The 13,445-nt window shown below is 42.4% G+C and overlaps 1 protein-coding gene across 3 annotated transcripts in view; it reads left to right on the top strand.

The window, feature by feature from the left end:
- The window catches only part of OCRL (OCRL inositol polyphosphate-5-phosphatase), a 51,373-nt gene that overhangs the window by 27,885 nt on the left and 10,043 nt on the right, over nt 1–13,445 (top strand). For all 3 annotated transcript variants that reach the window (XM_079765349.1, XM_079765348.1, XM_079765347.1), the window contains exons 13-15: nt 970–1,080; nt 1,697–1,862; nt 2,129–2,364. In XM_079765349.1, the coding sequence (XP_079621475.1) occupies nt 970–1,080; nt 1,697–1,862; nt 2,129–2,364 (513 nt within the window). The remainder of the gene's footprint in view (nt 1–969; nt 1,081–1,696; nt 1,863–2,128; nt 2,365–13,445) is intronic.

The following is a 13,445-nucleotide window of genomic DNA, read 5'->3' as shown; positions in this document are numbered from 1 at the left end:
CTTTAATCATATTTTCTGCTATTTCAACACTTTATGATCATTGTTAGAAAGAATAATAGGTATGTTTTGACACTGTCATTTTGTACAGTTCAGGAAATCACTTAGAAAATCATCACATTTTCTCCACCCCCAAATAACCATGGAAAAAGAAACTATTCTTTTCAAATATGTTATTATTATTTCCAAGCTTCTTAGCACAGAGGTTTCTCTTTTTCAGGAAGTTAATCAATTAACCTTACTTTCATCTTAAAGTGTGTGATTCTCTAATGTTTAGTTTCATTTATGTTTGCCTTAGTGACTTTAAAAAATGTTTTTATTGATTTTAGAGAGAGTAGAAGAGAGAGAGAGAAACATTGATTGGTTGCCTCCTGCATGCACCCCAAACTGGGATCGCACCCACAACCTGGGTATGTGCACTGACCGGGAATCCAACCAGAGACCTTTCGGTGCATGAGATGACGCTCAAACCAACTGAGCCACACTGGTCAGGGCTGCTTTAGTGATCTTTTAAAAATTGTTAGATTCTTTTTTAAAAAAAATACATTTTATTGATTTTTTTACAGAGAGGAAGGGAGAGGGATAGAGAGTTAGAAACATCGATGAGAGAGAAACATCGATCAGCTGCCTCCTGCACACCCCCTACTGGGGATGTGCCCGCAACCAAGGTACATGCCCTTGACCGGAATCGAACCTGGGACCTTTCATTCCGCAGGCTGATGCTCTATCCACTGAGCCAAACCGGTCAGGGCAATTGTTAGATTCTTAGAGATATTTCAGAGCCCATAAGACTAAAATAAGGGTCTCAGGCAAAAGTTTTGTATGGAGTGGGATAACAGAGAATGTTGAGGATGTTGTTTGAACCACAGTTTATTTTAAATGATTGCTGTAATGACCAGTTGTAATTGTTAAGTAGTCTCAAAAGATGAACTAGGAGCATGTAAGACTGAAAAGAGGTTTGTTTTCTTTCAGGTGAAGGTTGTTGATGAACGGAGGTATCGGAAAGTGTTTGAAGATAGTGTACGCATTATGGACAGAATGGAAAATGATTTCCTTCCTTCCTTAGAAATCAGCAGGAGGGAGGTGAGCAAAAACACAAGCCAGCCTCTTCTGCTGCCCATGGTGGTTAGCACAGGGAAAACCATGTGACTTAGAGAAGGCAACAGAGCAAAATGGTGAAGACAATATCTGCTGAAGTCAGACTGCCTACGTTCCAGTCCCAGCACTGCCATTTAGTAGATTTATGACCACGGCTAGTATCTTACCCTTTTAGAACTACAGTTTCCTTTTCTGGATAAAGGGGTAGTTGTGAGGATTACACAAGATAATACATGTGAAGCTCTTAAAACAGTGCCTGGTACAAAATAAGCCCTCAGGTTTTAGCTACTCTTAATATTTTAGAGTTGCTGACTAATTCATATCTCAGGAACCCTGACCCAAGGTTAGGTTATCCTGTTAGTATCCCAGGAACAATCAGAGTAGCCTAGAGAAGTAGCAAGGACTGCCTAACTCTGCTGCTGGTATGAGCATAGTAATATATGAGAGGGGATAGTGTACATCTGGCTCAGTTGGTGAGTGTGTACGGCAGTTGCATACTTGGTTAATAATTACCTCATTCTTTATTTATGTTTTCTATGGAATAATCCAACTGACTTACTTCCCCTACTAGTGATGCATGTTTGTGTCTGTCCTTCCTCAGTTTGTGTTTACCAATGTGAAGTTTCGGCAACTACAAAAGGAGAAGTTTCGTATCACCAACAATGGACAGGTTCCCTGTCATTTTTCTTTCATCCGAAAGCTTAATGACAGCCAATACTGCAAGCCATGGCTTCGGGCTGAACCTTATCAGGGCTACTTGGAGCCAAGTGAGTTTTTCCTTTACCATTGTCTCTGCTTGTGATGTACCATCTCCTCATGACTCCCATATCCCCTCCCTTTGTTTAACTTCTTGTTCTCTAACCACATGTCTCTTACCTTCACCGTCAGTATATTGGGACACCTCTTTTGTGTGTCCAGTCTCTGCTTTGTTACTTGATGATTTTTTAGAGGATATTCCTTCTGTTATTTCTCATCCCCATTTTGTTTTCCCCTTGGAAGTTTCTTTTACCATGTGTCATCTCTTACATTTCAGATGAGACAGTAGACATTTCCCTTGATGTGTATGTCAGCAAAGACTCTGTGACCATCCTGAACTCAGGGGAAGATAAAATTGAAGATATTCTTGTCCTTCACCTGAATGGAGGCAAAGATTACTTTTTGACCATCAGTGGAAATTACCTCCCCAGTTGTTTTGGTACATCCTTAGAGGCTTTGTGCCGAATGAAAAGACCAATCCGAGAAGTTCCTGTTACCAAACTCATAGACTTGGTAAGAAACATCCTAAGTTATGAACCTCCTTTAGATATACTTTTCACAATACTTAAGTGATGTCCTCATTGTCTCTTTCTTTTTTTGTCGGGGGTGGGGTGGGACTGTGGCGGGCTGTCATGTGATAAATGAGACTGTCACTTACTCTAGCACTACTTTCATTAGATTAACCCTTTGCACTCGCTTGCTTTTTTCTCGATTCCTTTATTCTAATGCTAACCGTGTCGAGTCACACTCAACATCCAAGTGCAAAAGGTTAAGCCTAAATGGAAAGAGGAAAGGGTAATCTGTAATAGACTCTTGTCAAGAATATAATAGGTAATATTAAAATCACTGAATTAGATTAAAGGTTCCCTTCTCAAAGATATGATGCTGGTTTGTTACCCTCTTCATACTTCCAAGTCACTTTTGTATAAATTGGCATGTATATGAGGTACAGTAGGTGGGAGAAGCAGTATTATGCTCATTAAACATATGAGAAAACTGAGGCACAGAGACAGTAACTTTTCCAGAGTGGAATAAGTTAAGACAAAATCTATCACCCAGATTTTCTGACTCCCAGTCCACTGCTCCTCGCTATATCTTATCTAATCTAAGTCAAACTTGGCTGCTTATTGCAGCCCAGGCCTGTATGTGAACCTCAGAATGCCTGCCTCAGAAGCCCTGGGGTCCTTACGCAAGTGCAGGTACCTCCCCCGACCTCTGGCAACAGAATCAGAATCTCAGGGTGTGAGGCCCAGGAATCTGCACGTATCAGCATTCCAGAAGATTATAATGTTCACAGAAGTTTGATACATGGTGACTCTCTTAAGAAAGGAAAGGTGGAGGATTTCCCCTTCCCTGTCACTAAGCTGTAATTATTAGTGTCCTTATGGAGGAAACTTATATTATCTTTAGGAACATACATTGATTTATTAACAAGTTCATCCTATTAAGTTTTCTTCTAAACGAATGTATTGTTGGATTTGTGTGCAGACCTCTTTAGGCTATAAAAGTATTTCCTTGTTCTTTTGCCAAAGAAAAGTAGATGACGTGACAGCCCTGCATTATCACTACCATTAGAATTCACTTGATCCTTTTGCCTGGCCAGAGCATGATTGTATCATCTAGCTAGAGGGCTGGGCCAGCAGGCAGACTGCTGGCTTGTCTGCCTGTGATCTGTTCTGTTGCCATGGAATTGTTTTAGCTATGACTCAGATGGCAGATTAAAGTTCTTGAGTCCAGTCCCAGCATTCTTTCTTGGAATTACACGTATTTCCCTAGAGCCCTTATGACTGAGGGTATTACCCCCATCCAAGAGAAAACCATTTTCTTCAGAAATTCATATCCTGACATTCTGTTATTTTTCAGACTTGTTTTTTCTTCTACCATCATAGTTCTGTCTTTCAAATTTAACATTTAACCTTTTAGAATATATTCTAAATGAAGTTGTTTTTCTTTTTCTCATACCCTCTTATCTCTATTGCAAACACTATTTCCAGCTTTCTTTGTTTCAACTTTTTATTATGAAAATGGCAAATGTGCAGAAAAATTGAAGAACAGTACATCCCTGGCCAGGTGGCTCAGATGGTTGGAGTTTCATCCCATACACCAAAAGGTTGTGAGTTCGATTCCCTATGAGGGCACACACCTAGGTTGTGGGTTCGAACCCCGGTCAGGGCATGCATGTGAGGCAACCAGGAGACGTTTCTCTTTCACATCAATGTTTCTTTCTCTCTGCCCCCTTCCTCTGTCTCTGAAATCAATAAAAACATATCCTCAGCTGAAGATTAAAAAAAAAGAAAGAAAGAACAGTACAATGAACACTCACATGCTTTACATATATACAGGAGTGGGGTGGGCAAAAGTAGGTTTACAGATGCAATACAAATAAATCATACAATAATTGTTAAATACTAATACAAGAATAAACTGTCGTGTACTCACAACTGTAAACCTACTTTTGCCCACCCTTGTATATATAGAGAGGGTTTTTTTGTGGGTTTTTGTTTGTTTGTTTGTTTTTTGGCTTTTCCATTTGAAATTGAGTGATGATATGTCACTTTCACCAGTGAATATTTCAGCCTGCTTCTCTTAAGGAATAGGACAACTTGTGTATAAGCACAGTAGTACCATTATTATGCCTAAGGAAACTAGGCAGTCCATATCTAGATTTCTCCAGTTGTTCCAAGAGGTTTTTTTTGTAGCTTTCTTAAAGCCAAAATCCAATCTGGTTTCATACAGTACATTTGGTGAGATCTTAAGTCTCTTTTAGAGCAGAACAGTTCTCCCTTTTTTTCTTTAATAGAATTGAATTCTTAAGAGTCCAGAACAGCTGTCTAGTCAAGAATACACCATTTCCAAAATTTGATTATTTCCTCTTGATAATTTTTTAAACTTATCCCTTTTTTAAAAAAAATATGTTTTTATTGATTTCAGAAAGAGGAAGGAAGAGGAAAAGATAGAAACATCAATGATGAGAGAAAATCATTGATCGGCTGCCTCCTGCATGCCCCACACTGGGGATCGAGCCCACAACCCGGGCATGTGCCCTGACTGGGAATCAAACCAGTGACCTCTTAGTTCATGGGTTGATGCTCAACCACTGAACCATGCCAGCTGGGCTAAACTTATCCCTTTAAACTCCCTCCTCCCATCTAGTTCCTGTAAACTGGAATCTAGCTTTACTTTTGGTCAGAGTTGGCAAAAGCATTACGATACCCACTGTAATTGTCCCATATTAAAGTGACTGGAAGGAGCTCAACAAGCATACAATTTAAAATTTTTATTTAAAATATTATCAGGTAATTTAAACATGTTTGACCATGAATAGGAAGTAGCCAAAATCTTTAGTGGAGTTAATGGCTCTGTAGGAAATCCTTTCCTTCTTTTTGTGCACAAATGATTCAAGGTTTAAAAAAGTAGAACCCTGATCAATTTTTCATTACAAAATTGCTGAGTTCTTATTAAATTGTATGTGTGTGGTCATCATTTATTCTTTTAAAGCTTTTATTTTGTAGAATTTAGGGTTTTGATTCTTTTCACAGCCTGTTGCATTTTCGCATTATTAAATTCCTGTATTTCATTGATGGGAAAATTATCCATATTAGTATGGGCAGTAAACAAGAAATCTAACATTATCTGTACCCCAATTGTATTACCTTTCTCACTCTTGATTTTGCCCTTCTGAAATGCGTTGTTCCAAGTCTCAAGATGATATATTTCATATCCCATGAGGTGATGCTATTAATAATGGTACCTGTTGTCATCTTTGTATTATTTAATCTAAATTTTGAGTGAAAAAATACATGAGTTCAGTGCCTGTGTTGACTCTCCATGTACCATTTCAGAAAGATTCTTGTGCCAAACCCTCTTGGCATGAGTACTTTCATTCTTCATTCCCATCTCAATGACAGTGACTTTGCCCCTCTAGAATAGTTGGGATTAGCCCAAGTGGCAAGCAGGAGAATCTGTTTGTAATTATTTTTATTCTTTTTCAGAATTAAGATAAGACTTTTATGGTTTATTAAGATTAGCATATAATCACCAGTATTTACTTATTACACATTGGATACAAAATACTATGGGGTTTATGTGGTAATGAAAGTTTTCTTGTATGTACAATATGGCTAAATTCTAAATCAAGGTTAATAGGGAGTTCGGTTAGAGATGATGTAAACATTAACCACCTTTACTGGCTAATGTCCAGTGTGTTTGGGAAGTCAATATTTTGGAATGTCATTTAGAATGAGAGTTATGGAGCTTGTAATTTGTGTTAATAATAGATTCCTTTCCTGAGCTGTTTATTCAAGCCGTTATATGCTATAAAAGCTTATTGATTAACCAGCTAATCTTTGTAAAAATCAATCTCAAAATCAGCCTATTTTGGCTTTAATGAATATTTCGTGCATGTAGCATTAACATAACTAGAAATTAGTTCAGCACCTAAGAATAAAGTGGACTAGGAAAGTGTTTTGGGGTATGTCATAGAAGAGTTTTGAGTCAAGTCCCCAAGTATATAAGAAACATGTACTAATATATTAGGTAAGCAGGCTCTTCCAGGCATAAGGGACATAGTACATTAAGGTTAAAAGATGAAAGTGAAAAGTTATAAGATTTCCCTGGGAAGAATGTATATTAAAGACTAGAGGCCCGGTGCACGAAATTCGTGCACAGAGGGGGGGGTGTCCCTCAGCCCAGCCTGTACCCTCTCCAATCTGGGACCCCTCGAGGGATGTCCGACTGCCCATTTAGGCCCAGTGGGATCGGGCCTAAACAGGCAGTCGGACATCCCTCTCACAATCCAGGACTGCTGGCTCCCAACTGCTCGCCTGCCTGCCTTCCTGATTGCCCCTAACTGCTTCTGCCTGCCAGCCTGATCACCCCCTAACCACTCCGCTGCCAGCCTGATTGATGCCTAACTGCTCCGCTGCCAGCCTATTTGCCTCCAACTTCCCTTCTCTGCCGACCCGGTCACCCCTAACTGCCCTATCCTGCAGGGTTGATCACCTCCAACTGCCCTCCCTTGCAAGCCTGGTCCCTATCAATTGCCCTCCCTTGCAGGCCGGGTGCCTCACAACTGCCCTCCCCTGCTGGCCATCTTGTGGTGGCCATCTTGTGTCCATATGGGGGCAGGATCTTTGACCACATGGGGGAAGCCATATTGTGTGTTGGAGTGATGGTCAATCTGCATATTACTCTTTTATTAGATAGGATAGAGGCCTGGTGCAGGAGTGGGGGCCAGCTGGTTTGCCCTGAAGGGTGTCCCAGATCAGGGTGGGGGTTCCCTTGGGGTGTGGGGCGGCCTGAGCAAGGGGCCTGTGGTGGTTTGCAGGCCAGCCATGCCCCCTGGTGACCCAAGCAGAGGCCCTGGTATCTGGAACTTATTTACCTTCTACAATTGAAACTTTGTATCCTGGAGCAGAGCCAAGCCTCCTGCATGCTCCACGGCTGGCAGCCATTTCTGTTGGGGTTAATTCACCTTCTATAATTGAAACTTTGTAGCCATAAGCAGAGGCCTGGGCCCGGCCAGGGTGTGCGGAAAGCTTTGCTTCCTCTGTTGCCGCAGGCAACCCTGGCCTGGTCTCTCCAACTCTGTGGCTGCTGCCATTCTGTTTGAATTTGTTTGCCTTCTATAATTGAAACTTTGTAGCTTGAGTGGAGGATTAGGCCTGGCAAGGGCATGCGGAAAGCTTGGCTTCCTCTGTTGCCTGGGAAACCTTGCTCTCTGTGGCTGTAGCCATCTAGGTTGGGTTTATTTGCATACTCGCCCTGATTGGCTGGTGCGCATGGCTTGGGCTGGTGGGCGTGGCTTGGGCGTAGCGAAGGTGCGGTCAATTTGCATATTACCCTTTTATTAGGTAGGATAAGAGTGTGTGGGGCTGGTTAGGTAGGGTGGGGACCGGGAATAGAGAGTCTCAAAGTCAACAGATGAGTTTATAGACGAGCCAGAGAGCATCTAGAGCCAGCAGGAGGCTTTGATAAGTGGTGTGAGCTTGTAAATGGACACATTAGGAGGAACATTCCAGTGTTGCTTATAGACTAAACTACAAGTTTGTAATTTGTGTTAACAATAGAAATCTTGTGATTTTTCACTTTTACCGTTAACCTTAATTCACTATGTCCCTTATGTAGAGGAGAGCAGATTTGAATGTACCAGATCTGGTTTAAGGGTTGACTTGTAAATACAGAGATGGGACAAGTTGAGTGGTGGGTAGACAAACTGTATTTGCTTGGGGACATGTCTATTAGGAAAATAATATCAAAATTTTAAAATAACAAGAAAAACAACTTGGTGGTTAATTCATCTCCAGTGATTTCTCTACTAGGTGTTTCCTTTGTGTTACTAATCTAACCACCCATTTCTTATCCTGTTAGATGTATGATTTGTGTTTCTTCTCTTTAATTTCACAGGAAGCAATCCTTTCTAGAACATCAATATCATTCAGTTTTCTGATTTTAATTTCTAAATTTGAATCTGCCTCTAAATGACTCTTTTACATTATTTTAGCTGCATTTACTACTAGGAAAATTCTTCTCAGGGTAAATGCTGGGGTAAAGAATGATTTGCTATACATTTGTAGTGTGCCAATGTTGCCCCACTGAGGAAATCCTGAACGAGGTTCCCTTTTTAAATGTGGTCAATGGTATAGCCTTTTGCAGAGAGTGGGCAGGTCAGTTGAACTAAGGAATTAGCAATAACCATAGGACTACCTTACGAGTATGCTGTTTATTAGTGGGGGCTAAGTGGTGCTTCTATTTTCAGACTTGAGCCTAGTGTTGAAATAACTGTAATTTACATCCACTTTATGCCTGTAGCCAGGGAAGTAAACTCACAATGTAAATCTACTGCCCATCTAATCAAAATCCTTTTGTCTGTTCTTTCAGAGATTGCTCTTGTGCATACATTCTTTTTTTTAAAAAAAATATTATTTTTCGATTTGTAGGTAAGGTGTTTACTCTCTCCTTCTTGACACACCTTGATAGCTTTTTGACATTCCCTTTGCCTCTGTATCCTTATCCTTTCATTTCTTCCTCTTCAGGGCTGTCAGCTTGGTCTTTCTGTAATACAACTTTGGGGCCTGTCACCTCCTTGTTTAAAGGTAGTCAATGGCTCCCCCATGCCCGCTGAATGCAATACAAATTGCTTTACCTGTCACTCAAGGTCCCCCAAAGTCTGACTTCAACACACCTTTTCATATTTATTTCCTACTGTTTTTGTCAACATCTTTCCACGCTCTCCACAAACTTGCTGACTAAATTTTCCCTAATCTCACCTCATTATTTACCGTCTCTGCACCATTGTTTACTTCTGCCCTTACACTTCTAATGTCCTCACTCCATTGCTACCCTTTAACACTCTGTGAATCTTTTAAGGGCTAGTTAGGTCCCATCTCTGTTGTGAAATGTCCCCCAACTTTCCCAGGTGAAAGCTGTTTCTCCTTCCTTTGAACGCTGTTTTATTTGTTTGTTGGTTTTAAACCTTTACTGAGAACTCATATTTGTAAATTATAACAATATCAGGCCATAAATTCTGGGACTTCTCACCCCAACTCAGTTGCAAAATCAAGAGAGGGACTGTGTCTTTCTTCTCTATGGCCTCATTTTCCTCCTCCCCACCCTCCAGAGGCATTAGCACAGTGCCTGGTACTGCTAGTGGTTGCTGCTCAAAGAAAACTGCTTTGAGGGCCTGGTTTGACAGGTTAGTATATAAAAACTCTGCCTAGTTTTACTCATCATATCATGTGGCATGTATTCGTGGGAGAGAAAATTGAGTGTGTCAGATAGGCTAATTCTCTATTTATTACTAAGTAGTCTACACTTGTTTTCATTTTTATTGAATTTATTGGGGTGACACTGGTTAACAAAATTATATAGGTTTAGGTGCACAATTTTACAGCACATCATCTGTATTGTGTGTTCACCACCACAAGTCAAGTCTCCATCCGTCACCATTTATCCCCCTCCCTTTACTCTCCTCCACCTCCCTCTACCACCCCTACCCCTGGTAATCATCACACTGTTGTCCAAGTCTGTGAATTTTTTCTTTTTTCTTTTTTTTTTTTTTTTGCTCAATCCCTCCACATGTCCATCCCGCATCCCCCCACACACAGCTGTCAGCCTGTTCTCTATGAGTCTGTCTCTATTTTGCTTATAAGTAGTCTACATTTTTAAAAAGGTTCTGCTCCATAATTGTGTTAAATTAGATGTTTGGCACTCAGAATTAACTTTGAAATTAAAAGGTATTACAATTATCTATATATACAAAGAGCCAGGGTCGTAACATCCACAATGACCGGAGGCTCAACCAAACACCAGGCTGCGCGTGGGCTGAACTGCTGACCTCTCGGAGAGAGAGAGAGGCGGGGCTGATCAGCAGCAGCAGCAGCTGCTGGCGAGACCCGGAGAGAGAAGCAGGGTGATCAGACCCTGCTTCTCTCTCCAGGCCTCGCCAACAGCCAAGCCTCTCTCTTTCTCCCAGAGGTCAGCAGTTCAGCCCGCTTGCCAGCAGCCTGGGGCAGCTGCTGATCAGCCTCACCTCTATGATCAGGCCTGGAGATAGGCCTGGAGATGCTGACTGGCATAGAAACCGACCAGTCAGAACCAAATCTGGGTGAAGTGTGAGGAACCAAAGTCTGCCTAGGAGGCGGAGCTTTTGGCGCTAACTGGCATAGAAACCAACCAATCAGAACCAAATCTGGGTAAACTGCGAAGGCAGAACCCTAAGGTGGGGGCTGAGGTGGAATTTTAAGGGCAATAGCTATTTGGTGTAAGGTGTAAGAAAGTGATTCAATTTTTTAATGACCAGTTTGGCAGTATAGTGCATATGGCTGGCTATCAGTCCAGATATAGGGATTATGTGTTTTTGTCTGCCAAGAGCATCTCCTCCTGCTGAAAAAGGCTTCCTCCCCCCAATTTAAGCAATCCTATCCTATATAATCTATCTATACTAATAAAAGGGTAATATGCTAATTAGACTGGGTCGACCAGCCATCTTCCAGACGTCCGACTTCCTTCCAGACAAAGCCATGGTGGTGGAGGCCGAAGCAGAGGCAGTTAGGGGCGATCAGGCCAGCAGGGGAAGGCAGTTGGGAGCAAAATCAGCCCAGTAGGGGAGGGCAGTTGGGGGCGAGATCAGGCTGGTAGGGGAGGGCAGTTAGGGGTGATCAGGCAGGCAGAGGCAGTTAGGGGTGATCAGGCCAGCAAGGGAGAGCAGTTAGGGGCGAGTTCAGGCCGGCAGTGGACGGTAGTTAGGTGCGATCAGGCAGGCAGGGGGCAAGATAGAGGCAATCAGGCCAGCAGGGGGGTAAGGTAGGGGCGATTAAGCCAGCAGGGGTGCAGGGTAGGGGCGATCAGGCCAGCAGGCAGAGGGGTTAGGGGCAATCAGGCAGGCAGGCAGGCGAGTGGTTAGGAGCCAGTCATCCTGGATTGCGAGAGGGATATCTGACTGCCAGTCGTCGGACATCCCCTGAGGGGTCCCAGATTGGAGAGGGTGCAGGCCAGGCTGAGGAACACCCCTCCGTGCACAAATTTTGTGCACCGGGCCTCTAGTCTATAATAATAAAAGTGTAATATGCTAATTAGACCGGACAGCTGAATGACCTTCAGGATGAAGCCGGGACTATAAGGGCCAAGGCAGCCCCAGTGGCTGTGAGGGCTGAGGCAGCCACCGAGGCAGCCACTTTGGCTGCAAGGGCCTATCCCTGCACAAATTTTGTGCATCGGGCCTCTAGTAATACTATAAATACTATATACTTTATGAAGCACTGTTACTCTGATTATTTTTATTTCATTTTATATGTGGTATTTAAAAGCCCAGGTAAACCCACAAAAGAATGTTTAATTCATAATATATCTATTAATACTAACAACCTACCCGCCGTATATCATAGTCCTTTGGGGGGAATGCACTCAGCATTACCATTTGAAATGCCAGAGAACATACTCCGTCGCTCCCTCAGCCCCAGCACATCTCTGATAGCAACATGAGACGAGATTTCTCCTTTTACTATTAGACCTTAGATGTGTGATTTATACTCAAGTTCTTTTTAAAAAATTATTATTTATCTGTTTGTTTTTTAACATCTTTTTTTAAAAAATCCTCAATGGGGGGTATTTTCCCATTGATTTTTAGAGAGAGGGAAAGACAGAGAGAAATATCAATGTGAGAGAAACATCGATTGGTTGCCTCCTGCACTTGCCCTGGAGCCTGCAACCGAGGTACATGCCGTTGACCAGAATCGAACCCAGGACCCTTCAGTCCGCAGGCTGATGCTCTATCCACTGAGCCAAACCGGCTAGGGCTATCCTCGAGTTCTTGGTGGCCCATGGCGGGATTGGAAGGATTCCTGTTGGGAGTTTCTGGGCAGGTAGGAGGAGCATTGAGGGACCCAGGCCTTCTGCTGGCCTACCGTCCCACCACCACTGGGTTTAGGCTGCTTCTGTCCCTATGAGATAAATTTTGTTATCCCTGTTTTAGAGATGAAGAAACTAAGGATTTACAAAGTTTAGTAACTTGCTTAAGGTCTGTACAAAATTAATAAGAGAACAGAGATTTGTGCTCAGGACTAACACCAATGCCTGTACTCTTTCTGCTAACTATGCTGCCTTGTAACTAGGGTTTCTCACTGTCTTTAGCCTGCTATGGAGTGGAATACGTTCTCACCGCTTTTCCTTGCCTCTCTGTCCAGGAAGCAGTCAGATTGTCCTTTTTGAGTTGTCTAAGGGAGTATAATGGTAATGACTGTGGAGTCAGACCTGAGTTCTAATCCTCTCAGAGCCTCAGTTTCCTCATCTGTAAAGTGGGGATAATACCTACTTTGCACACATGTGCAGAATAAATGACATTGTGTATGAGCACTTTGCACAATTCCCACTATATGGCAGAAGCTCCCTAAGTGGTGGTTCTGTAGTTATTGTTGCTGTTATTGGATTGTAATAATAACACAAAAGACAGATGCTTAGAACGCTTTTTAATTCAGCGCTTCTTCCCTTTCCCCTGCTTTTCTTTTTTCCTCTTATGTCCTATAGGATAAACACAACAGGGATAAAGATGGATGTTCTGGTCTGCAAATATCTGAAATAAAATTAATTTACATTTCAGAGGGACCTCCATATTTGGGGACTCTAAAGTCCTTTGAGGAGGGGAGTGGATATGAGGAGATGGAAAGGAGTGTGGCTAGCCAGGGTGAGAGGAATGGCAGTTGAGAGGAGAGAAACTTACCACCTCCTTCTGAATGACCACCATCAGGCTTACAACCAGATTTTTCCACTGAAGTGGCATTAGGGCAGGGATTGGGGAACCTTTTTTCTGCCAAAGGCTATTTAGATATTTATAACATCATTCACAGGCCATACAAAATTATCAGCTTAAAAATTAGGCTGCTATATTTGGTCAAACATTTAATTAACTCACCCCTAATGCCTTGGCAGGACCAGACCAAATGATTTCAAGGGGCTTATATAGCCCGCAAGCCGGACGTTCCCCACCTCTGCATTAGGGTGAAGCAAGAAGCTGCACGGTGCAGCAGCAGGGCCTGCCTCCAGGCAGCACGGGAAAAGGAAACATCAGGGGCATTCGACCAGGTCAGCTGGCAGCTGGC

The sequence above is a fragment of the Cnephaeus nilssonii genome (assembly GCF_951640355.1).
Source record: "Cnephaeus nilssonii genome assembly, chromosome: X".
NCBI lineage: Eukaryota > Metazoa > Chordata > Mammalia > Chiroptera > Vespertilionidae > Cnephaeus > Cnephaeus nilssonii.
The sequence above is the reverse complement of the archived record's forward strand: the minus strand, read 5'-3'. Positions and strand labels throughout refer to the sequence as shown.